The sequence below is a fragment of the Salvelinus namaycush genome, chromosome 17 (genome assembly GCF_016432855.1).
Source record: "Salvelinus namaycush isolate Seneca chromosome 17, SaNama_1.0, whole genome shotgun sequence".
NCBI classification, from domain to species: Eukaryota; Metazoa; Chordata; class Actinopteri; order Salmoniformes; family Salmonidae; genus Salvelinus; species Salvelinus namaycush.
Genome location: NC_052323.1, coordinates 866,692 through 892,500, shown reverse-complemented (window position 1 = coordinate 892,500; position 25,809 = coordinate 866,692). Strand labels below are relative to the sequence as shown.

General features: G+C 42.7%; 1 protein-coding gene across 1 annotated transcript in view; it reads right to left on the bottom strand.

The window, feature by feature from the left end:
* LOC120061859 (protein diaphanous homolog 2-like) overlaps window positions 1-25,809 on the bottom strand; it is a 467,422-nt gene that overhangs the window by 258,148 nt on the left and 183,465 nt on the right. Inside the window, exons 11-17 of the mRNA XM_039011641.1 lie at window positions 21,524-21,632; window positions 18,376-18,486; window positions 16,264-16,376; window positions 12,636-12,752; window positions 3,335-3,453; window positions 2,236-2,300; window positions 912-1,016 (exon numbers count right to left, since the gene is read on the bottom strand). Coding sequence (XP_038867569.1) covers window positions 912-1,016; window positions 2,236-2,300; window positions 3,335-3,453; window positions 12,636-12,752; window positions 16,264-16,376; window positions 18,376-18,486; window positions 21,524-21,632 — 739 coding nt within the window. The remainder of the gene's footprint in view (window positions 1-911; window positions 1,017-2,235; window positions 2,301-3,334; window positions 3,454-12,635; window positions 12,753-16,263; window positions 16,377-18,375; window positions 18,487-21,523; window positions 21,633-25,809) is intronic.

The following is a 25,809-nucleotide window of genomic DNA, read 5'->3' as shown; positions in this document are numbered from 1 at the left end:
GAAGAAAGAAAAGGAACTTAGCCTTGGCCTGGCCAGGAAGAAGGCCAAGCCTCGCGCTGCACCCTAATGAGAATAAATGGTCGTTGAGGCTGCCAGGGATCTTAATGATAGCGACTTGTCTTTGGGAAAAGTCCCGGCGATGCGTGACAGGGCTAAATGTGCAGGTGCGGAAAAGGGATGGGATGGGGGAGCGTGGACATTTGCAACTGCAACAGAATTTAGTTTGGAGAAAAACAATCTCGGATACTGGATGCCATGCCATCTTTCAGCATTGGTTTATATTAAATTCGGTAAGCAGGGAAGCAAACTGCCCTTTAGTCTCAAGGCAGCACTGAAGTGTTTAAAATTGGGTTAAGGAGGAAATAGCAGTAATTTTCTGTGCTCAGGTTTGAGGGGTTTTGTTTGGAAGAGACAGGGATGCCAAGGCCAGAGGATAAATGCAATCAATCTCTTTGATGATACAATTGCATGGAACAGGCTCCCATGGAGCAATTGACCCAATAATTCACCCAATATCGAATGCAACATTTTAAAAAGGAGATTGACCCTTTATTGAATCAAACGCTCCCGCATGGCTGAAAAATACCCACTTAGAAGGAGTCTCGCATCCGTGATTGGGGTAGAAAGGTTTCAATTTGACCAAATTAGTAAAAGTAATTTTCCTCACAACCGGATTAACTTGGACCATCATGCTTTGGAGAAACAACTAAATGCCTTCTTTCATATGATGTGATCAATGTTAGATGCTAGCCCCGATCTTGGTTTAGTGTTAACTTTATTTCCCATTCTCTTGTCAATACTGGGCTTGTACAAAACCTCTATGGAGAGCTTGTGGCTTCAGACTGCAGTTTGGGGTAGTGGGTGTGCATGCCCCCCCCCCCCCCCCCTCCCTTCTCCTCTGGTGTCATTACCTGGGTCTTTAGGTTGCAGATCTGGCCTTCCAGCTCTTTGATTTTCTCCTCCTTCTTCTGGGACTCGGCCTGGGCATCCTGCCGAGCGCTGAACTCCTCATCGAACTGCAGCAATTCAACACAGCACAAACACACACACACACACACACTCTGGTTAGGGCCAGGGTGTCTCAAGACAACGGCCTACTGCGGGGCATGTCAACACACACGAAAAACACAGCCTCGCATGCACTTGTCCCCCATCTCTATTCATAGGCCTTTGGTGGCCCTCTACCCTGTCGTCTTCTGTCTGTGTTTTGGGTCTGGCTTTCATGTGTTGGTGATGGACCTAACCTTTGTGGGAAAGCAACCAGTGTCAGGACAATGTTTTCACTGTCACCACAGGAGCGGTCACTGCTCGCATTCCAGGACGCCTCAGATGTACAAAAATGTATGCACTCACTACTGTAAGTCACTCTGGATGAGAGCATCTGCTAAATGAATGAATCTTCCCCCACACAGAGGCAGGAATGATGTGGGGAGTGGAGGCATCTGCTGGCTGGTGATACTTGACCAAGCCTTTAGAGAGGAGTACCTTGAGTACCAAAATCTACCCTGCCTTTAATCAGACATAATGGTCTGAGTCACAACACTTCTGGAGGATTCTGTTGGATGGACCAATGACTCACACAGTATTGGTGGTGTACTGAAAAATATACAGTGTCAACTGATTAAATGTACTGTCTGTCATTACATTGGAATAAAGTACATTTTTCCTTCCTTGGAAGATGAGTGTGGATGCTTAATAAAGTAGGCTACTCAAGTACTGCAACCCAGTTCTAAAATATATAAAAGCATCAGGAGTTATGCTATCACATTGCGCTGAGTGGATGAGAGGAGACTCCAGTCTTCCCTAAACACCGTAGCTTTTATTCTAAAACGTTATTCATAAAACACATCTCAGAGAGTTTGCTGAACTACTTCCTCTCCGATGTACCTCTGATGCACAAAATTACCTAAAGTAATAAGTTGAAATAATAAGAAGTAATAAGAAAACGGATTCCTTGAAGGCCCCTATTGCAATGACGTGTCAATAAAGGGTTCTGAACAGTGTCTGTACATATTGTAACTCGCACCCCGTCGCGGACACAAACACGTTTATGTTGGAGCATCGGCATTGATCCTTCGCAAAACTGAGACAGATCATGTACTTCTGTTGCCAGCTATTGATCAGGGCTCAGAGATCAATAGCTTGTCTGGGAGCTCTAGGTGGGGAAAACTTTTCTGATGGGAGTGTGGTGGTGGCATACCAATGGCATTGAGAGGTTGACGCATTATACTTCACCTTTTTGGAGAACTCGGCAGCCTTCAGATCGCTCTCATCCACTTTGGCTTTATCCACGCACTGATCTGTAAGACAAAAGGGGCCGGCAGCAGTGACGACAGTAAGCAACCATGAAGTGACTCTGATTCTCTCAATTATACTGTACATTGTTAACATCCTATTTTAGACTCCAAATCAAACGTAAAGTGAATATTACAACAGAGAGAGAGAGAGAAAGGAAATAGAGGGAATGAGTGAAGAACCTGTCATCTCCTTCTTTTCCACATATCCCCCGGGGAATTTGTATTCTGTTCGGCAGGTTGGCTGACCTTCATTTTAAAAAACCAAGCCCCGAAACATTTGTTTTCAACTCATTAAAGCACAGCAATAGAAAAAGAAGTTGGAAAATCTAACATGAATATGTTTTTCATGGATGGGCTTGGAAACTTTTAATGAGCCTTTGTTGGCAAGTCACAGAACTGTTAGTGACAATAAAAAATAAAAAAAATAAAAAAGGAGATCTCAGTTATTTCATGATATTGTCTCTATTTCAAGACAACAACGAGACATTGTTTCCTCCATGATTCCTGGAAAGCAGCTGATGAATGTTTTCAGCAGAGTGAAAACCTGGTGAAATCTCCATGCGCTTATGATGAGACATGATGTGCCACAGTCACACCTAACAGATAATGCATTATGTATGCATAATCAGACTACCTTATCTTATATATGTCAAGCAGCTGCAGGTGTTTCTGGGTAGGCTCTCAGGGGAGGGGGAGGGGAAAGATAATAATAGAATGGCAACGGAATATAGCGACATCCCCCACTGTGTCCGCGGAAAAATATGTCAGAGGATGATTTAGACAGATTTGAAGACAAAATATAATTTATACTGAATCACAAGACTGGCATAAAAAAACAGATAGTGATTTAAACTCTAATTTTCTTATTTTCTTTCTGTCTGTACAATATGTAGGTGAGGGCGACCTAGGAGGCAAAAGCAGAAACCAAAAACGGTTTAAAATGTGTTCATAATGACATCAATGTATAATGGTTACCTACTGGGTGCAAATGCACCCTTCTTAATGTCAGAGGAAGCACAGCGATCTGGCAGACCTACCGATGAGGTGGGTGAAGTCTACATCCAATCTCTCCCTGTATCCGAAGTCTGGGTCCATCCCACTGCGATGGAGGACCACCTGAGACACACATTCCTCTATCACCTTGTAGTACTGGGGCCTGAGAGAGCAGGGAGCCAAGCACAAGCACAACACAGTTAGCATACACATACAAGAACAGGAGAATGACAAACTTACACAGCCCTAATTCTCCACAAATTATCCCCTTAGTCAACCTCGAGGTCACAGAATGCCAGATCGAAAAGGTTTCACAGTTGAAAAAAAAAAGGCAGTTAAATTTGATCACTTGCTTTTGCGCAGATCTTGAAATCACTAAATTAATCTCGGTGGTGTGGAACTCGGAGAGGTTTGGCTCGCGTCCATTCAAGGTGACAAACGGGGAGTGCGGCCAGCCGTCACGATGCCCGCTCGCCTAATTTGCAATCATCTTTGCCAATTAAGGGCGCTCATAAACCAAAAATGCTAATCTAATCAGTGTAATGTGTCTAATTAAAAGCACAATGGCATGGAAAACATGTCTGCGTGTTTTGGGAGGGTGACATAGCGAGGGGGTATCGTCTGAGTCAGCCGGGGCTCATGTTCACACCACACAGGTTGGCGTGTGACCTTTCCCCAGTTATATTATCAATTTTAATTGCGAGTGACATTTAGCAAATACAATGTCAACTTAAGCTGAGCCCCGTAGTGGCAAATAATTAGGTTCCAAGCATGACCTTGAATGGTGCCAGCAGAAATGCAATTTTCCCACCAGAAATGTCTCATCTCCTCTCCCCCCGAGCACACGGAGACTGCATTTTAATGATTAGGGATCGTTTCCGAGGAACTGTCGCCCGGCTCAAAAATCCACACTCGAGGTACATGGATAATTTATCACTTGCTCCCGGTCAATGCTAGTTAAGTCCGGGATTCACAAAATGAATGTGGATCTTTCCAGGTTACGAGAAGTTGTTACCAGTCATATCACACTTACTTTATGATGCCTATGCCAACTTATTTGACTAGGTTTACTTCCTCAGGGCAGTATGGAACTGCAAGGAAAGCAATGATCGGTGTGAAACAAACAAATATGTGAATGTAGAAGTATAACCTGCACTCCAAATAGTTGTAACTTCATTGGACAACTATCTGGAGTTTGTGTAATTAAAGTGATGTTTACTGAGTGACATCCGATAAACTACTGTACACTGTTTAAAAAAAATGTGCATAGACTATATGGGGCAGTTTCTCAGATAAATTAAGCCTAGTCCTGCACTAAAAAGCAGTGTCAATTGAGAACTGGAACCGCTCATATACACACACACAGAGACAGAAAGAAACAGAGCGACAGAGAGAGAGAGAGAGAGAGATAATCATTTTGTACTGTGGCTATGTGAGAAGCCTCATAATCACACTGTGGGTGAAGGAGGTTAGGCACAGCTGCCAGCCGGTCCTCATGTACCCTAATATGTTTTCCTCCCACACAGAAAGATCTGAGGGGCGCCTATATTAGGAGCGCCAGCAATCTGTGGACGGCAGATTTGCTGTGCACTAATTTCCTCTTGGCTTCTGTCGTCGGACGCCATGCTTCTCACTGATACTCAGGGCGAGTGGTGGGGAGGCTCAGAAGGCTGATATCATAACATGGCTATGATGCAGATAAGAAAATCAAAGCTTGTTTCAAAGTCCTTCTCTTTTTCTACTTCTTTTGGAAAGGAGAGCAGGGGGTAAGAGCATTGATGTGGCTCAAATAGACACATTCCTCTGAGCGGAGGTCTCTTTATGAACTAGATAGGCTGGATTTGTTGGGAAGCGTTTAATTTCAGAGAGATCACTTCAAAAAACAAAAGTGCAGAGCTCTGAATATGAATGGGGAAACACGTGCGAGTGCATGTTGACAAACAGTTTACACGATTTAATTTCTGCTTATACTATATGCATTATATGTGGGGCTTTATTTGTGATGACACGGAGCAAATGGTGGTTCCCTCTAAAATGTGGGCAGTCCTTATCATAACGTAAACAGATATTAGAAGGACCAAAACAAGTCAAACCAGATTTCCATTAAGCACAACGTTTTTGTCAGCATGAAATGGCAAATGTTTTGTTCCAACGACTGGATTCGCCCACTCGCGATGATAACGAGCGAGCACACGTGTGGCTTAGCGCTAACCCGGCTTACGACTGTCACTGATGTAGACCACATTATTATCTCAATAAGCTGCCCTATTTTCCCGGCATCCCCCGCTCCTCCCTGCCACCACCACTGAGATAACCGGGGAAGGGAAGCAGCGAGCGAGTGACCCAGAACTGTCAAGCCCTACCAGAGCCTGGACAGGGCACGGCACCAGAAGCCAACATACAGTGCCTTCAGAAAGTATTCACACCCCACATTTTGTTGTGTTACGGCATGATTAAAAAAATTATTAAATTGAGATTTTGTCACGGATCTACACACAACACCCCATAACGTCAAAGTAGATGTTTACAAAATGAAAAGCTGAAATGTATTGAGTCAAAAAGTATTCAAACCGTTTGTTATGGTAAGCCCTAAATAAGTTTGGGAGTAAAAATGTCACATAATACATAGTAAGTTGCATGGACTCTGTGTGCAATAATAGTGTTCAACATGATTTTTGAATGACTACTTCACCTCTGTACCCCACACATACAATTATATGTAAGGTCCCTCAGTCGGGCAGTGAAGATCAAGCACAGATTCAACCACAAAGACCAGGGAGGTTTTCCAATGGTTCGCAAAGAAGGACACCCATTGGTAGATGGGTAACACAATGAAGCATGGTGTAGTTATTAATTACACTTTGGATGGTGTATCAATACACCCAGTCACTACAAAGATACAGGCGCCAAGTGACAACATAGATTACAGTTGCCAGAGGGGAAGGAAGTTGGAAGCAAACCTTTCAGGCATTTCACAATGAGGCCAGTGGTTTTAAACAATGGCTGTGATAGGAGCAATGTTCCCTCAAATTTCAGGTCTGCGGAGCGGAAACATTCAGGGCTTGAAATTAACCTGTTTATCCACTTGTCCTTCAGACAAGGTGACTGAAAATGTTGTTGTGTTGTTTGATGCAAGAAACCACTTTACAAAATAAAATGCATCATTATTCCCATACAGAGAATCAGACAAATTATGCTACCATCTGCCTATTGGCTACTTAGCTTATTCAAGCATGTCTCAAAATACAACACTCCCCTTTAAAGACAAAAAAACTCTTTACCTTACTCGCTTTTCAAATGCACACGTTTTCTGCTCTTGTAGGAAGCAATCACTCCCCTATTGCTGACTACAAATGATCTTTAACTGGGCTAATAACTTACTAACTAGCAAATGATATGAACAAAATGTGCACACGTGCCTACATACAGCTCTCGCTTTGATCTCAAAACCGCTCATGCTGTAAACAGTCCAGTTCAAAGTAAATGGCACAGAACCACATATGGCAATGGTCTATGTGCCTCTGATTTTTTTATGACGCACCGGTCAGTCTGTGTAGAGTACGGGCTGGTTTGTGCATGTCAATGCAATAGAATCCTATTCCGATGCGTTCTGCCTAAAATATCTTGCAAAGTTAGTTTTTCATACTAAGTCTTGTATACTTCGTTTTGTTTCGGTATGTTGCATTGAAAGTGGCTAATATTGCATTGAAACGATCACAGTTGCCACAGTAAATGGACACGTTGATAGTGTTAACTAACAGGGAAAACTCTAGAAAGTTGAGTGAAGTTCAATCTCGTGCTTCTCTCTGTGGGCTGATATTTATTCTGCACGTGCGCAGTTTGGAGGGAACATTGGATAGGAGATAACTGAGGATGGATCAACAACATTGTAGTTACTCCACAATAGTAACGTAAATTACAGAGTGAAAAGAAGGAAGCCCCCCAAAAAATATTCCAAAACATGCGTCCTGTTTTCAATAAGGCACTAAAGTAATACTGCAAAACAATGTGGCAAACAAATTAACTTTTTGTCCTGAATACAAAGCGTTATGTTTAGGGCCGTAATCGCTGCCAAATGTGAGTCTAACATGTATTGATTCAGGCGGTTGAATTCTTATATAATCAAGATACATTAGTATTTTACTTTCCATAAATAACATCAAAAAATACAAAGTAAAGGCTTTCTTCCACTTTGACACAGTATTTTGTTTAGATCGTTGACAATTTTTTTTTTACAATTAAATCAATTGTTATCCAACTTTGTAACAACAACATGTGGAAAAAGTCAAGGGGTGTTAATACTTTATGAAAGCACTGTACGTCCCCAGCACCAGTCCTTCCATCTTTCACTCTCTCACCTTCCCCCTCTATTTGGCTTCTAGCACCAGTACAAGCTCCCCTCCCAACCCCCTGCACCACAAGACCAGTGTAATCCCCATATCGCTCCTCTCCAAAAGAGGAGATTGCTCTATATTTACCAGGGGTTTGAATTGCTCCCATTTGTTAAGCATGGCACTCGCAGATTAATTACTGAAAATAAAATAAGCCACAAATTTTGCCCATTATTATCTTCAAAATTCTTCATGCTCTGTCAAATTGGTTTTTGATCATTGCTAGACAACCATTTCCAGGTCTTGCCATAGATTTACAAGTAGATTTAACCTCTTGAAGCTAGGGAGCAGAATTTTTATGTTTGGAAAAATAACATTCCCATTGTATTTCTCAGGTCCAGATGCTAGAATATGCATATAATTGACAGAGTAGGATAGAAAACACTCTAAAGTTTCCAAAACTGTCAAAATATTGTCTGTGAGTATAACAGAACTGATTTTGCAGGCGAAAACCTGAGAAAATCCAACCCGGAAATGACTCCTATTTTGAAAAATCCCTGTTCCATCGCCTGCCTTTCCTCCATTTAAAGGGATATCAACCAGATTCCCTTTCCTGTGGCTTCCTCAGGGTGTGAACAGTCTTTAGACATAGTTTCAAGCTTTTATTTTGAAGAATTAGCGAGATTTTAAAAACGCGTCAGTGGATACACGGATGTCCCTCCATTAGTTGATGCGCTCGACACTGTTTGCTCAACATTTTCTTTCTCTCCAGTATTGAATAGTTTACAGTCCGGTTGAAATATTAGCGTTTATTGATGTTAAAAACAACCTGAGGATTGATTATTAAAAACGTTTGGCATGTTTCTACAAACTTTACGGATACTCTTTGGAATTTTTGTCAAGCCTTGATGACCTGTCTAAGGCTGTGGAATACTGAACATAACGCGCCAAACAAATGGAGGTTTTTGAATATAAAAATAATCTTTATCGAACAAAAGGAACATTTATTGTGTAACTGGGAGTCTCGTGAGTGCAAACATCCGAAGATCATCAAAGGTAAGCAATTAATTGTATTGCTTTTCTGGCTTTCGTGACCAATCTACACTGCTGCTAGGTGTTCTTAATGTTTTGTCTAGAGATCGATAAACTCACACAAACGCTTGGATTGCTTTCGCTGTAAAGCATATTTTCAAAATCTGACACGACAGGTGGATTAACAACAAGCCAAGCTGTGTTTTGCTATATTGCACTTGTGATTTCATTAATATAAATATTTGTAGCATTTTTTTTTTTAAATTTGGCGCTCTGCAATTTAGCGGTTGTTGATGAAAATGATCCCGCTAAAGGGATCCGTGCGTCAAGAAGTTTTAAGTCAAAACTGTAACTAGGCCACTCAGAAACATTCACTGTCTTCTTGATAAGGAACTTCCATGTAGATATGGCCTTGTGTTTAAGGTTGTTGTTCTGCTGAAAGGTGAATTAATCTCCCAGTCTCTGGTGGAAAGCAGACTGAAGCAGGTTTACCTCTAGGATGTTGCCAGTGCTTAGCTCCATTTAGTTTATTTTTTATCTTGAAAAATTCCCCAATTTACAAGCATACCCATAACATGACGCAGCCCCCACTATGCTTGAAAATATGGAGAGTGGTACTCAGTAATGTGTTGTATTGGATTTGCCCCCAAAATAACTTTTCGTCCTGAATACAAAGTCTTAATTTCTTTGCCACATTTTTTGCAGTATAACTTTAGTTCCTTGTTGCAAACAGGATGCATGTTTTGGAATGTTGTTATTTAGGTTAGTATTGTGGAGTAACTACAATGTTGTTGATCCATCCTCAGTTTTTTCACATCACAGCCAGCTAAACTCGGTAACTGTTTTAAACCATTGAGTCACCATTGGCCTCATGGTGAAATCCCTGAACGGTTTCCTTCCTCCCCGGCAACTGAATTAGGAAGGACAACTGTATCTTTGTAGTGACTGGGTGTATTGATACACCATCCAAAGTGTAATTATAAACTTCACCATGCTCAAAGACATATTCAATGTATGCATTTAAAATGTTTACCTATCTACCAATAGTTGTCTTCTTTGCAAGGCATTGGAAAACTTCCCTGGTCTTTGTGGTTGAATCTGCATTTGTAATCCACTGCTTGACTGAGGGATCTTATAGATAATTGTATGTGTGGGGTACAGAGATGAGGTAATCACTCATGTTAAACAATATTATAGCACAGAGTGAGTCCATGTTTATTATGTGACCTGTTAAGCAAATTTTTCCTCCTGAACTTATTTAGGCTTACCATAACAAAGGGGTTGAATACTTATTGACTCAAGACATTTAAACTTTCATTTTTAATTAATTTGTAAAAAAATGTGAAAAATATAATTCCACTTTGACATTATGGGGTATTGTGTGTAAGTGTCATGTGTCATGTGGCCTCTCCGGCCTCTAGGTCACCAGGCTGCTCATTATGGCGCACACCTGTCACCATCGTTACGCGCACCTGCGCGTCATCAGACTCACCTGGATTCCATCACTTCCCTGATCACCTTCCCTATATATGTCAATCCCTTTGGTTCCTTCCCCAGGCGTTATTGTTTCAGGTTCATGTCAGTGCGTTGTTTGTGTTTTCTTGTTTTGTAGTATGTTATGTTCATTTATTAAAACACTCACTCCCTGAACTTGCTTCCCGACTCTCAGCGCACTCGTTACAGTAGGCCAGTGACAGAAATCTCAATTTAATACATTTTAAATTCAGGCTATGACACAGCAAAAAGGGGTTCTGAAGGCACTGTAACACCTTTGAAATCAAAGCCCCCGTTCTGCTGGAATATTGGCATAGGCATGTCCCTTTGATCAGGAAGCCATCCTATACAGCTATGGACAAGTTTCGCGCCATCACCTGATTTGGCCTGACAGCGAGTGCGAGTGACGACGGTGGCCAAACCCCCCCCCCCCCCCCCCCCGGATCCCAATAGCGATATATTCATCAAAACCTGAAATGATTTTACGGGATCCCTTTAATCTAAAATTAAAGACATACCATTTCCCAACCAGCCAATTTCATCTGGAACATAAAAAGATATGCAGGTTCAAAGTAGCCGAAAAAGATATATTGATGATGAATTGAGGCCAAGCTGGATATAGGACCTTGAGTCAGACCGACCGACTGCACCTCGCAAAGCCCGATGATGTATGTGGAATTATATGTATTTCTCATGAAGTAGGGGAGGAGAGAGAGCAGAGGGGAAAGTATTTTTAAAAGCTTATCTTTAATAAGCACATTCATTTTTTATGACCATTTGTAGTGATCCTTTTGGAGAGCTGTAGCGTCAGTAGTGGGGAGAAGACACAGACAGGAGTGCTGAGGTGGACTTTGCTGTACTCGCTGCTTAATGTGTTTTCTATTTCTCACCTTCTCCAACAAGATGAGGAATGCATTATTCATACCAGCCGAGTGAGCAGCATCTTGTCTATGGTAAATTCTTCTTCTCTCTCGTCTATCCTCTTTCCTTCTCTCTTTTCTGTAAAATATTTTCATTCCGTGAAAAGTCTGACACAGCAGCAAATTGATCACTGTCATTGACATCACAGAAGCCGCCGCAGTCTCCATCCTTTTCCCTGTGATTGACACATTTACACTGCCGAGGCAGGCTGCCATTTGAATAATTACCTAATCGTTCAAAACTACAGAATATTAGATCTGTTCTGATATGACCCTGGCACTTTGCACACAGTGGTTAGAGTCAGACAGAGGCAGAGAGAGACAGAGACAGAAGGAAAGAGAGAGAAACAGAGCGAGACAGATAGACACACAGAGACAGAGAGAGTGAGAGATGCCTTGAGAGGACATGTGAATCTTTAATTAAAGGATTACATTTCTTTTTTATCATCAATTGCACATAAGGTCCAATCGAAACTTGACTTCCGCTTTTAACCCAACCCCTCTGGCTCGGAGAGGTGTGGGGGCTGCCAATTTGGGTGCCCGGGGAGCTGTTGTTGTGGGGGGGTTAACTGCCTTGCTCAAGGGCGGAACAACAGATTTTGGGGGATTTGAACTGGCAACCTTTCGGTTACTGGCCTAACGATCTAACCGCTAGGTCATCTGCCAAGGTAATGTTTAATGCTTACATGCCTTCTGACCTCTCAGTGCTACACTTTCACCACTAAGCACTTCTGAATAAGCTACCTTCTTATTTATCACCACTCATCAATATTAGAATTAGAATTCCTAAAACCAGGTCTCAAGCATGGATTACACTTGATGCCCATGCGATTTCCACAGACTTGGGTATGGCTGCCTTCTCCTGTTACGCTCCTTGCCTATGGAATAGCCTGCAGACTAAACTTAAACTTGAGACTCTTGTCCCCCTTGCCCATTTTAAATATTTATTGGAGGATTTTTATTTTTGTATTGCTTGTTACTGTTTCGGGTAATGCAAGTTCTTGTGCTGTTAGGGGAATAACCTATGTGTAAATGTAATGTTGCAGAATTTTTGGGGTGTTATCTGTGATCGTTTTGTTTGTCTTGTGTAGTTTCTTAGTCATTGCACCTAAACTGTACGTGTAAACAAGTATGCGCAGGGCCCAGCTGTAAAAGAGACCTTGGTCTCAGTCTGTGTTCCTTGTTGAAATAAAGGTATCATAATAAAGTGCTAAGGATATAATAGCATGTATGGGAAATGGTAGATTGCAGGAAGTAGCTTTACATCTGAAAGGCTCGTAAGCACACTGTAATCTACAGGAGTCAGTGACGTGTTTTGTTATCTGGCCTAACTCGAATATGGTGTCAAGGAGAGGACGTCTGAGGTTTCTGTGTTGATAATGCAGAACTAGCGCATCAGCTCTACAAAGTAAAGTATATCCCCTATAGAGCTACATACAGTACAGAGTAGAAACTGTTTTAATGTCAAAATGTTTGCCTTATGCCTTTCTCAAGACCAGTCTTGTGGAAATGCAGTGTTCCTGTGAAAACAGTGAAAAGAGACATGGGTGTTTGTGGGCAGAAGTCACCTGATGTAGTAGTCATTCCTGATGAGCAGGAGGTGCTGTAGGATGGACAGGAAGTAGGTCTCCGATCCAGTGTCTTTCACCATGTTGGACAGGAGATGGTACACCTCACCCATATCAGTGAGAAGGGGATTAAGGTATATAACAGCATGGCCTTTTTGCTTGTACAGTATGAGTGAAAATGTACTAGGCATAATGCAGAAAAAAACTGCAGATTTAATAAAGGAAAAATATACAGCAGTACAATCTATGTGCCCTTTCTAACCAATTCCATTATTAGCTTTCGCTGCCTCTCCTCATAGCAATCTAATAATATAGTGACAGTGCATTCTAAAATACATCAGAATAATTTCGATAGATCCTCGATTCACAGTGTTTGTTTTACAATTTTTCCCCCTCAATCAAGTACTCAGACAGGCGTCATTGTGTACAAGCAAACACTGCGACAACTCCTCACATCCGTTTTCCCATCGGGGAGCTGCAGAAGAGTAAACAGCTCACATGAGGAGGTGAATTGGCAATAAAGAATGGTCCCTGTGGTCTACCTGTCACTTGACACCTTTCAAGGAGGAGGAAATTAATCACATGAAAACTCCATTGGGTTTGAATATTTTAAGGGAGAATCATGAAAAGGGGATCAGTCACTGTGGAAAATATTGCTGAAATTCAAGTCTTCACGATCGTGCCTCGTCTTGTCCGTCGAAGAGAAACGATGTGTTCTTAAACTTGCAAAAGGTATTGATTATGTGTCGGACAACTCGGCTCCCCAAGGAGCGCGAGCGATGGCTTTTGATGTCTAAAATAGTTGTTGAATCAGATAAGAAATCATTGTCTGTTTGGGGTTTTTTTCATAAGAAAAGTGGTGTCTAAAAAAAAAAAAAAATATTATGTCCGTTTCTCTGAGTTGAATTGCTGGCTATTTTTTTTCTCCAAAAAGAACAGGAACTGCCAGAGGCTGTGAAATGGAGCACTTGGCACATCTCACAGTTGATTTGTATGGAATTCAAACCATAGGAAGCAACGTTCAAATCAAGGCAAAAGTGACTTTACAAATAATATCCAAGTGGGATTTCAGAATAGTATCAAAATCAAAGTACCATCTATTGTACATCTGTGTTTACGAGAAATATTCACATGGGATTTTAATCTATAGCCAGATATCATTTGATCTTGTTTGAACTACAACAAAAAAACAGTCCCAAAACTGTAAAAAAAAAAGTGAGAAATTAATAGCCTGAGAGGGTTATTATTATTATTATTATCACTATTATGCATAACTGTTTGGTTGAGAAAGGATCCTCCCGTGGATATTCATCGTTTAAAAACCATGTCTAAAAACCTAAACAAATAGCCCTATTTGAAATATGTGCACACATGCAGAAAACAAGGAAATAGAATAAGGTGGGAAAGTCAAGTGTTAAACTGAGAAGGATGAAAAATCGATAGCCACCACAATATGTAATGTGCGTTTTAACAATGTCGGCTGAAATATTTGCGTGCTGACTGTGGCGTGATACACTGTATGGTTTGAAACACTTTCACAGTCAGTGGCTCTGCGTTCATTCACATTTGTCTGTGGTCAGCAAGCAGTAAATAAACCTATCTGATTTGTGTAATTTTTTGGGCCAGAGGGCTTAAAAGGAGGGACCAAGGACCTGCTTTCCTCAGATTATCGGAGAGGACATGGTTGGACTAGCTTCGTTTCGGGGTTTTTAGAATAGGCCATGTCAAAGTTGTGTAAAGCAAATTATATCATTCCAATGGAAAAACTGTTAAACTCATTGTCTCAAAATATTTAAATGATAAGCGAGCGTTGATCGCCTCTGAAAAGTTAACTTTAGCATGAATGAGCATCACCTGACAATCAGTGCAAAGACGTGACACGCAAAATGACAGAACACGGGCATCATTCTCTCCAACTGTACTCACTATTTCATACACCACATGATCCAGCCACCGCAATCAGTGCAAATCTATCCTTTTTAACACTGTTTGACATTTTCCTATTCACTTCTGCCACAATTGTAATTAAAACGGTTCTCCCATATCAAATTCGGCGAGCGCAGGAGATGGGAATACAGGCTTCTCTGAAGTATCGTTTCGCACTCCTGTATTAGCCTGGATGAAGTCGATGAGAATTACCAAACCGGTGAGATGCAATTATAGGCTCACCACACTGGTAGTTGAGGGGGGGGGGGGGAGTACTGTAAGTATGGAAGAAGCCCGGACTTGGAAAGCGTCCAAGCAGCTACATCTATCGGTAAGCAGCAGACATGAACAAAGCTCTACCTACAGAACAATGCAAATCCAAAAGCACACACTTCTCTTTTTCTCCCTCCCTCGCTCTCTTTCTCTTGCTACATTTGACTTCTACTCATGTTGTGGAGCTGGGGATCATGAATAAAAATGAGCAGCAGTGGAGGTGCGATGTGGACCAGTCAGTGATAGGGTCAATCAATCACTATTCCACAGCATCATTAATATTCATTAGTGGCCCGGAGTCACCCCCTCAGCACCCGGACCTGGGCCGGACACAGAGGACACGCGTCTCTCTGTGTTAATATTCATGAGGCAGGCAGGGAAAACAAGCTACAGAGGAGGCAGCCGGGACTGTGTGTTTGTGTGTGTGCATGTTTGTGTGTGTGTCAGAGAGTAGAGCTAGCATGCACATCATGAAGACTATTCACAGATCAATACCACATTGTCCTTCGAAACAAACATTGGGCCCGATAAATTTGTGAACCTGCTCAAGCACATCATTAAGCCAGGCGCAGTGTCCGTTTTTCCCCCCTTCCCTCGCTCTCTCTCTTTCTCTCCCTCTCCGAGCGTCAACGGTAACTGTCACTCAGCACAGCCCTCAGTGGCGGATATTTGAGCACTGTGGGATTTGGGGAGACAAAGGTTGGCAGAGAGAACATCTGTATAACAGTATCTGGCCCTGCACTGTCTACCTATCGTGTCAGTGTTTCACACATCCAAATGCCCTTAGAGATGCTCCTTGAATTATTAGGCACCTAGCCAAATATGCTTTACAACAAGTCTCAAACTTGGGACCCAATTAGGGCTCACTTTTAACCACTTTAAGTTTCCAGTTGAGCAGACCTAGAGGGACGACTTGGAGAAACCAACTTGTCATTTCTAACTAAACGGAAAAGAAGAAAGGTAAGGTAATGGCTCAAACGGACACAGGTGTGATTAACCAGACAAAACAAAGAGGTGACTGAAGAGTGACCTCGTGTACCAGCCAAAGCAACGGCACTAAAACATTTATCCACTGTACCATAACAAGACTTAAAAGTGATAGCCATAAAATAAACAGAGTTTGTTCTGAAGACAAAACAACTGGTAGTGATTGACAGCCGCCTTCTGTGTCTTGCATCATCTAGGTAAGATCTAGACGTCCGAGAGGAGATGAGGAATGGCGATGAGAGGGGGAGAAGAGATTGTTTACCTGGTTAACCAGGTAAGAGATAGGTCAGGGAGATTGCACTATAGATCCTCAAATTCTTCTCTTATGAACCCGACCATGCCTGCTGTAGACCTGTAAGCCTGGTAAGGCCGACACAATACACTCATTTCCAGCAGCCCTTTTCCATGGCCGGTGCAGTGGCGCAGGCGGACAAAAGGATATTCCATCTCAGCACGGATGTCATCAAGGCGATGGGAGAGCTCAATGGAGTCCTCCTCCTTGTTCTCGTTGAACACCTTCAGTTGGATGTCCAGCTCCTCTGTCTCTTTCAGCTCCTGTAATTCAGATAAATGAATAGACTGTGGTATTAGACAGCAAAGGACTCAATACCTCATTATCGATTGTTCCAACGGAATGGAAAATGTTGGCCTGTGTTGTATTGTAATGTGATGTAATGAGATAGACAACAGAGCATTGGATGCATATACTGTACCGTACAGATTAATTCATTTATATACAGTGTTATCAGTACTACATAAACCTACATAACTCAACTAGATTGTACTAACTTATAACGGTTCTAGGGGTGTGAACGTTTAAACATTAAAATGATTAAACAAAATTGGGATCCTTAACGTTAAGAAAAATCCCAAAGCGAGAAAAAAAACGATGTTTTTTTACGTAGCATAAAGTAAACAGCACAGAGGGTCAATTTCCGCAACAGCACAAGGCTCAACTTCTCCGCTGTTTTGGTGCCCTGGCTACAATGCTGTGAACAGCGTGAAGAGAACCTGTGCACATGCGCAGATACTGTGACTGTGTAAGAGTGAAGTGTTGCCCGATAGATAGGTCTAGTGATTGCCCGATAGATAGGCCTAGTGCACGGTTCTGCCTATACTGTGCCCCTCACTTCTCTCTCTGTCCCTCACTAGCTTGCTATTAAAGATGCAAGTGTTTTCGGAAGTATTGCAGTTTAAACAATTGTCATATCCCTAACTGATTCCATTAACTGAGACCATTGTTGATGGTTGCCATGTCACAGCTGTATGGGAACTAAGATCTAGGATTCAGGCTCCTGAGTGGCGCAGCGGTCTAACGCACTGCATCTCAGTGTTAGAGGCGTCACTACAGACTCTGGTTCGATTACAGGATGTATCACAACCGGCCGTGATTGGGAGTCCTATAGAGCGGCACACAATTGGCACAGTGTCGTCTGGGTTAGGGTTTGGCCAGGGTAGGCCGTCATTGTAAATAATAATTTGTTTTTAACTGACTTGCCTAGTTAAATAAAGGTTAAACAAAATAAAAATGTATAAAATACCCACCACCCCCCTTCCTTGCCAGCCTGGATCACCCAGCTCTCCACACCTGCCCATTCCACAAGGGGCTTTAACAGTGCACTTTACAACTTTCCTATGAATCATCAGAGTTGGAGTTGACCGATGACACCAGGCCAAATGTAACCCGATTTCTGCATCTATCAATCACCTCGCTGCTCTTTCGGGCATGCCATCTGTCTTCGGAAACGACAGTTCAGAGAGGGAAGCCGCACGCAATGCCACAGAAATAAGGGGACTCGAGGACTGTGGGCCAATAGCAATACCCCTGTACATCATCATGGACCTGGTTCATTTTTGTTTTCATGTTGGTCACTTGACTATTTATTGGCTCCACAACATAATTCACAATTAGTGGGCCCTGCGTCAGTTTAAATGCTTGCATTAAAGCTTCAAATGTGACATTAATGAATTATTCTAAAGGAAACTCCATCATATCGGGGGGCAGAGAGGAAGATAATTGAACTAATGACAGCAATAATCAAGACAGGATAACTTATTAACAAGTGGCAAATTCCCCTCTGCAAATTAGGTCAAGAGTGATGAGTGGATGCTTATTTGTCTTAGCCGAGTGCAAGGATCTGACTGCTGATTGATGATACCCAGAGCGAGGTGTGATCAGTGAGGTGGTGCCACGCGGTGAGGTGAGCTAGAACGCTCCAATATAATAATGGGAGCAATATACATACAGTATTGAAATGCATAAAGGGATGTGCATTTGCTACTTCCTGTAATGGCCCAGAAAAATTAGGGGTGTCAAACATAAGACATGCAAGGGAGTCCAATCCAGCCCATGGATGTTAGACTAAAAAAAATGTTGGGGGGGGGGGTTGCGGGGGAAAGAACTCAATATACTTTAAAATGACTAAAACCAAATCGAAACAGTGTATAAATGATAATGCACCTACATTCATACAGTTTCTTCACTATGCCGAGCCCGCTATTTTTTGCAAATTGTGACGACAAGGAAATCTAACCGATTTTCAGGGTGGCTCACCGGTAGGATCTTTTTGAGGCCACAGCGGAGGAACTCATTGCGCAGATGTATCCTGAAGTCCAGATCGTCCGGAGAGGTGACCAGGGCGTTGATCAGCTGCATGCAGGCCACCTGTTGTTCAGCACACAAATGCCAGAGAGACCGTTAGAGAGAACCCATTTATGGCATTCATTTTACTGAACATTAAATGATATGGTGATATGGTGATTTATCATGCTCGACCTCTGTGTACGGTATCAATCTATTTTATGATGTAGCGGGCACTGTTGAGTTACAAGACCTGTTTGTGAAAAAACATATGTTTATACATTTTCCCAGAGATTAAAGGAAAGAGGAGAGCAAAGAGATGAGAGGGAAAGAGGAGAGATAGGCCATAGTCTGAGTATGGTGTAGAGGGAGCAAAAAGGAAGTAGAGGGTAAGAGGAAGTCGAAAAGAGAAGAAAACCCGGGGAGTCCGCTGACCAGATATGCATTTGTAATTGATTTATTGGATTAGGGACGAGACGAGGGATGGAGGGATGGGAGAAAGAGGGCAAAGGGAAAACGCTGATGGGCCTTAACGGACTATAAGGCGGCTCTGGGGATCAACGATGGGAGAAGACAGAGTACTCGTCCGACAGGCGAATTCATCAGGAGCTGAAGGATCTCCGTGAACGACATGTGAAAAGTAGGCTTTAGAAAAACCTCTATCGGCACGTTTGTGTTGGCCCGCATTTTTTATTAACGGTCCATTGTGAATGCTGTCCCTGGGCTGTTTTTCACACCGATTCCTCCTGTAAGTGTTTTCCTGGAGAGACTCGTACAGACACACACATGTGCACATGTACACACACACACGCATGCACAGGCGCACACACACAGACACCCACATACTCTAGCCCAATTAATGCCCTCGGAGAACATGGCTAGTGGGAATTCAGCTGGCGATGGGGAATAAGAGCCATCTGGAATGAACAGCATTGGTTTGTTTTTGCTGTGTTTCCCCCCCTTCTATAGCCGGGGGACAGAGGGATCGAACAGGTTTGTATTAATCCAGTGGAGTGAGGGCACACAGTGTTATGGTTTACGGGAATGTGTCGGTGCTAATGGAGACTCTTCATACAGACATATGCGCCAGGTCTGTCGCGCTCCCGGGAAAGCAGTGTGCTTAAAGGGATACTTTGGGATACTAATTTTGGCAATGAGGCTCCTTGTCTATTTCCCCAGAGTCCCCAGAGTCTGATTAACTCGTAGATACCATGTTTATGTCTCTGTGTCATTTCGCGAGTCAATGGTAACTAGCATGAGTGCACTGACTGGATATGGGTATACTATAGTTAGCATTGGCTCACAAAACTACCTCCAACTTCATACTGGACACAGAGACATAAAAATGGTATCCATGAGTTAATCTGACTCCGGGGAAGTAGATAAAGAGCCTCATTGCCAAAACCCCAAAGTATCCCTTTAAGGAGAACTCCTAGGCTGTTCTGTGCTGCTGGTGGTGTGGAAGGGGATGTGACAGTGGCTTTGAGAGCATGCCAATGGAGCCAAGCAGCAACATAGCAGACCTCTAAATGATCCAATAGGGCCTCCAGAGCCTTGGACCAAGAACTGGGAATCCAAGCCTGAAGTCTACCCGCCAGGGACGCTAGACTAGAAGCTTTGCTGAAACTATCTTCACTCTCATCACTTTACTTCCATCTTTAGCCGTTCAAAAGCAAGAGAGATATTTCGAGAATTATTTTGTCTGGATGAGTAGCTAGGTCCATACTTCTCTTCCTCTACATGTAGATTTGTCCTCCTATCATACGAAGCAGACAAACCTCGACAATGTTTGTTGTGTGGAATTGGTTCAGGGAGGGTTATTGTGGCGCTTGTTTCCGGGGTTGGCAACAACGCGAGAGGGGAGCTCAGGCGTCATGTGAACCGAGCTTACAGTAGGAGATTTCTGTCAGTGTAATTAAAAGTGGGACTGCTGGGATGGTTTAAAGTTGGGATGCAGGCTGGCTTTCTCTCTACAGTGGAGTGAGCAAAGCCCGAACCATCGGCAAAACCCATTTTAATCACATTAACAAAGTCAGGATCCACAGCACCATCGGAAGGTTTTTAAAAAGTATTCTAATTTATTTTAACCTTCTGCATCAGCAAGGTAGTTTAATTTACTTCACAATTAGCGGTGGCTCTTTTCATTTGCGGCAGTTTAAGGATTGAGGAAAACAATCAAAGGGCTTTCTACCTCCCTCCCCCCCCCCCCCCCACCCCCCCCCCCCCCTTCCCTCCTTCCCATAGATCCACCACTCTGAACATGACAAATTATTTCACAAATTATTAAATACACGGTTTGCAGTGATTTTGCAGTGATTTGTTCCTCAAAATATTTGGAGTGCAGCAAAGTGCCAGAGAAAGAAAAGTAAAATACAGAAGAAAAGACAGGTGTATTGCTGTATGGCAGCCCTTTTCCTCTGGGTCCTCAGAGACCCACCTCAACAACACTGAGAAAAAGATGAAAAGTATTTATTACGAGGATGAGAAAAAAACATATCAGACAGTCAACATCTCTCTTCTGGTCTCGTGTTATTTTTAGGAGTCCTTTTTCAGAGTAGGGCTTCTCTAGTGAAGCAGATGATGATTATTAGGGCAGGGGAGAGAACCTTCAACGCATTTTAATAGCCCACGGTCGACTCTGTGTCAAACACCGGCTCCAAGCCGAGAGGCCATTTTGGTGAATGACACTGGCTAGAGCCGAGTTCTGTCCATTGCACATGACATGGCAGACTTGGGTGATTTATTGTATTATGTGCATATATGTGAGTTTTAAAAAGGTGTTTCTTTCCACAACTTGCCTCAAAGGTCAACAAGTTAAGATCATGGATAAAACTTGGAGTTGCTAAACTAGTTTGTGAATTAATATCTATGAATGCAGAATAATGTTGTATGACTCGAATCCAAGCAGACTAGCATTAAAATAATACAGTCATTACAACATGTGATACTCTGTAAGTGGCAGGTTGAAAGAGTGTTGTGAATTGACGTGGATATTTTTGAGATGGGTTCTAAGGGAAAGATGTGGAGAAAGCGGTGCATGAATCAATGTGTGCATGTGCGTGTGTGTGTGTTTATGTTATATGAGTGTGTCTGTATCCGAACAGGCTTTGTATATACTGACCTGGAGCTGTTGGGCTTCGTGATTCTCCAGTCCCTCCACTATCGGAGCGAATCTCTCCTTGTTATTCCTCTCTGCTGCAATTGTCATGGCAGCCAGAATCTTATCCAGGCTGAGAGAAAGCAAAACAGACAAAAAAAGTCAACAAGCACCTTTATCGCCCCACCGACAGGACATTTAAGATAAGATCATGTTCACCTCATCCCCATATATCATCTCGTCTCTTCCCGTGCCTTTGTCAGGGGCATTCTGTGGGGACCCAAGACAAATATTTTGTCTTTGTTGGCAACACTGTACATTGTATGTAACCAATTTAGCCGCCACAGTTCATTACTCTGGTGATGCTCATACAACGCCTGGTAGCTGATACAACGCCTGGTATCATCCACAGTAAAAGCTATTCATAATCAAACGTAGCTGACGATGCCAGGGCAGGATCGATTTATTACAGGGAAAAGAGTACAGAACTGACGTGTACAAACACCTATTGTTGTGAAAGCAAATGAGACCGTTTACAAGCGCTCACGGGCACCTTTGATGAATAATGATTTGGTCATTTTCAGACGAAGGCATCACACTAAAGAAATGTGTTGCTATGCGCCTGCACACAAACGGAAGCTGCAACACAAGTAGGTGAAGTCAGTTTAAATAGCCACTTCAGTAAACGGCAAACAAAAGTTATTTAGCTGGCGTCCCTTTATCACACCATCAGATCAGACATGGGGGCCTCTCTCATCGGGGTTGTAAATGCTAGGTTTGCTGTCGTGCCTTTATCTCCTATACACTGGAGAAGCACAACAAAGACTAGGCGAGAGAGAGAGAGAGAGAGAGCTGCGTGGAAGCTTTTTTTTTCTTTTTTTCTCTCAGCTCATTCTTTTTTTCCTGTTTCTCGCCTCTTTGCCATCCAGGATGCGCTGAAGCGTTCGTGGGTCCCCAGGGAGGAATGATGTCTCATGACCCAGCCATGCCTGTGATCTTCCCCATTGCTCAGAAATAGTCTTGCAGAGGAGCAAGGAGAGGGAAGATGTGGGGAGAACCTACACAGGGTGCTCCCTGTCTACCCACTGAGTACCACCCAACCCAGTGACGGCATGGGAGGAGGATGGAGGTATGTTGACAAAAACGAGTCATTTATAGGTTATATTAGACTGATGTGTGTTATGTGAGTTTGCCTCCATCCAAATCTTTGCCCTGGGAAGGGGACACTTTGCCAGGGATATAATACTAATCATCGTGTTATATTTTACTGAAAATCCTAGAAATAATATTAGTGACCTATAACCATTATGTGAAGTATATGTGTGTAATAAATGTAACATATACAGTACCAGTCAAAAGTTTGGACACACCTACTCATTCAAGGGTTTTTTCTTTATTTGGACTATTTTCTACTTTTTAGAATAATAGTGAAGACATCAAAACTATGAAATAACACATATGGAATCATGTAGTAACCAAAAAAGTGTTAAACAAATCAAAATATCTGTTATATTTTAGATTCTTCAAAGTAGCCTCCCTTTTCCTTGATAACAGCTTTGCACACTCTCGACATTCTTTCAACCAGCTTCACCTGGAATGCTTTCCCAACAGTCTTGAAAGAGTTCCAACATGTGCTGAGCACTCGTTGGCTGCTTTTCCTTCACTCTGCGGTCTAACTCATCCCAAACCATTTCAATTGGGTTGAGGTCAGGTGATTGTGGAGGACAGGTCATCTGATGCAACTCTCGATCACTCTCCTTCTTGGTCAAATAGCCCTTACACAATAGCCCTCCTGTTGAAAAACAAATGATAGTCCCACTAAGCGCAAACCAGATGGGATGGCGTAACGCTGCAGAATGCTGTGATAGCCATGCTGGTTAAGTGTGCCTTGAATTCTAAATAAATCACAGACAGTGTCACCAGCAAAGCACACCCACACCATCACACCTCCTCCTCCATGCTCCATGCAGAGACCATCCGTTCACCTACTCTGCATCTCACAAAGACACGGTGGTTGGAACCAAAAATCTTACATTTGGACTCATCAGACCAAAGGACAGATTTCCACTGGTCTAATGTCCATTGCTCCTGTTTCTTGGCCCAAGCAAGTCTCTCCTTCTTATTGGTGTCCTTTAGTAGTGGTTTCTTTGCATCAATTCGACCATGAAGGCCTGATTCACGCAGTCTCCTCTGAACAGTTGATGTTGAGATGTGTCTGTTACTTGAACTCTGTGAAGCATTTATTTGGGCTGCAATTCCTGAGGCTTGTAACTCTAATGAACTTATCCTCTGCAGCAGAGGTAACTCTCGGTCTTCCTTTCCTGTGGTGGTCCTCATGAGAGCCAGTTTCATCATAACACTTGATGGTTTTTGCGACTGCACTTGAAGAAACTTTCAAAGTTCTTGAAATTTTCCAGATTGACTGACCTTCATATCCTAAAGTAATGATGGACTGTCGTTTCTCTTTGCTTATTTGAGCTGTTCTTGCCATACTATGGACTTGGTATTTTACTAAATAGGGCTATCTTTTGTATACCCCCCGTCACAACATAACTGATTGGCTCAAACGCATTAAGAAGGAAAGAAATTCCACAAATTAACTTTGAACAAGGCACACCTGTTAATTGAAATGGATTCCCGGTGACTACCTCATGAATCTGGTTGAGATAATACCAAGAGTGTGCAAAGCTGTCATCAAGGCAAAGGGTGGCTACTTTGAAAAATCTCAAAATATAATAAAAAAATATTGGTTACTACATGATTCCATATGTGTTATTTCATAGTTTTGATGTCTTCACTATTATTCTACAATGTAGAAATAGTAAAAATAAAGAAAAACCCTTGAATGAGTGGGCGTGTCCAAACTTTTGACTGGCACTGTAGATACATGGAGCAGACTTGTTCTATGTGATAGGGGTGATAAAGTTGCAGACATGTGCAGGGGGTACAGACATAGTGGTTTTAATGCCTGTTCAAACTGTAACTTTAAAGAGGTGCTACATCTGCTTAACTCCTCGCGTTCGCCCTTTGATTCCGTCACTTAGTTTGTGGTGTTGAGAATGAGCCGACGTCACAGCGTAGCTCTCTAGCAGACGAGGTTGTCGGAAAGTGAGGCCTCAGCTCTATTTTCTGTCTATCAGCTGTACATGCTTAAACATGGCTGTGATCATTGGAAGGATTGAGACAGGCGTCTTCAACACACACATTTTTACATTCCTACATTGAACATAGCGGGGGCCAAAACCATGGTCCCGCAGACGCATTCAGAGGAGCTGATATGCGAAAAACAGTTTTAACTGGGTTTTTCGTATTTGTCAGTTTGTTTATTTTCCTCTGCTGCATGCAGACCTACTTTGAAGTGCCATTGTTATTCTAGTCCAGCTCTGTGGCAGACACAATAAAAAAGAGCTCCGCTGGATTCAATTTATAATCTGTCAGCGAAGCTGTGTGTTCATGGCCAACAACACTGAGCACTTAAATACATTACACAGCCCAAACTGCTAAATCAGAACATGTTAACTGGCAGTGCACCGATACAGCTCAAAGCCCTTGCTGCAAATGCAATGAGTGCACAGAATGTATTGTGCTGGGGCCAGTGACAGATTGTCTACAACACAGGAGGTTGGTGACACCATAAGTGGGGAGGATGGGCTCGTGAGGCAGCTTGATGTACGAGTACGGAATTTGACGAGTTGACGTCACTTCCTCTTGAATTTGCAGACGTGTCGCTGTGCGTTTTGTTGCAAACTTTACTTTGCTAGCTGACAACTTTACGTTTTTTTTTTCTTTTTAATTACCGTTTATATTTTTAGTTTTTCCATCGCAACTTTTTTCCCTCATTCAACTTTTTCACTCCGGACGCTTTATCTGGACATGGTTCGTCAGCACCTTCAACAGCCGAAGCTAAGTAGTAACATTAACATGATGCCTTCTAATTGCAGTCGCTGTACTCATAATATACAGGAGAACGATCGCCTTACGGCGAGGATAGCTGTGCTGCAAGCCCAGCTTCAGACGCAATCGTTAGGCAAGGGTAATTTCAGTGTAGGAAAGGAAGAAACAGCGTCTGTGCCACCAGTAAGTACAGATACTAACGTTAGTATAAACCCCCCGCACAGTCCCCCATTTTTATGGAACGGTCTGCCTACCCATGTGAGAGACGCAGACTCGGTCTCAACCTTTAAGTCTTTACTGAAGACTTATCTCTTCAGTAGGTCATATGATTGAGTGTAGTCTGGCCCAGGAGTGTGAAGGTGAACGGAAAGGCTCTGGAGCAACGAACCGCCCTTGCTGTCTCTGCCTGGCCGGTT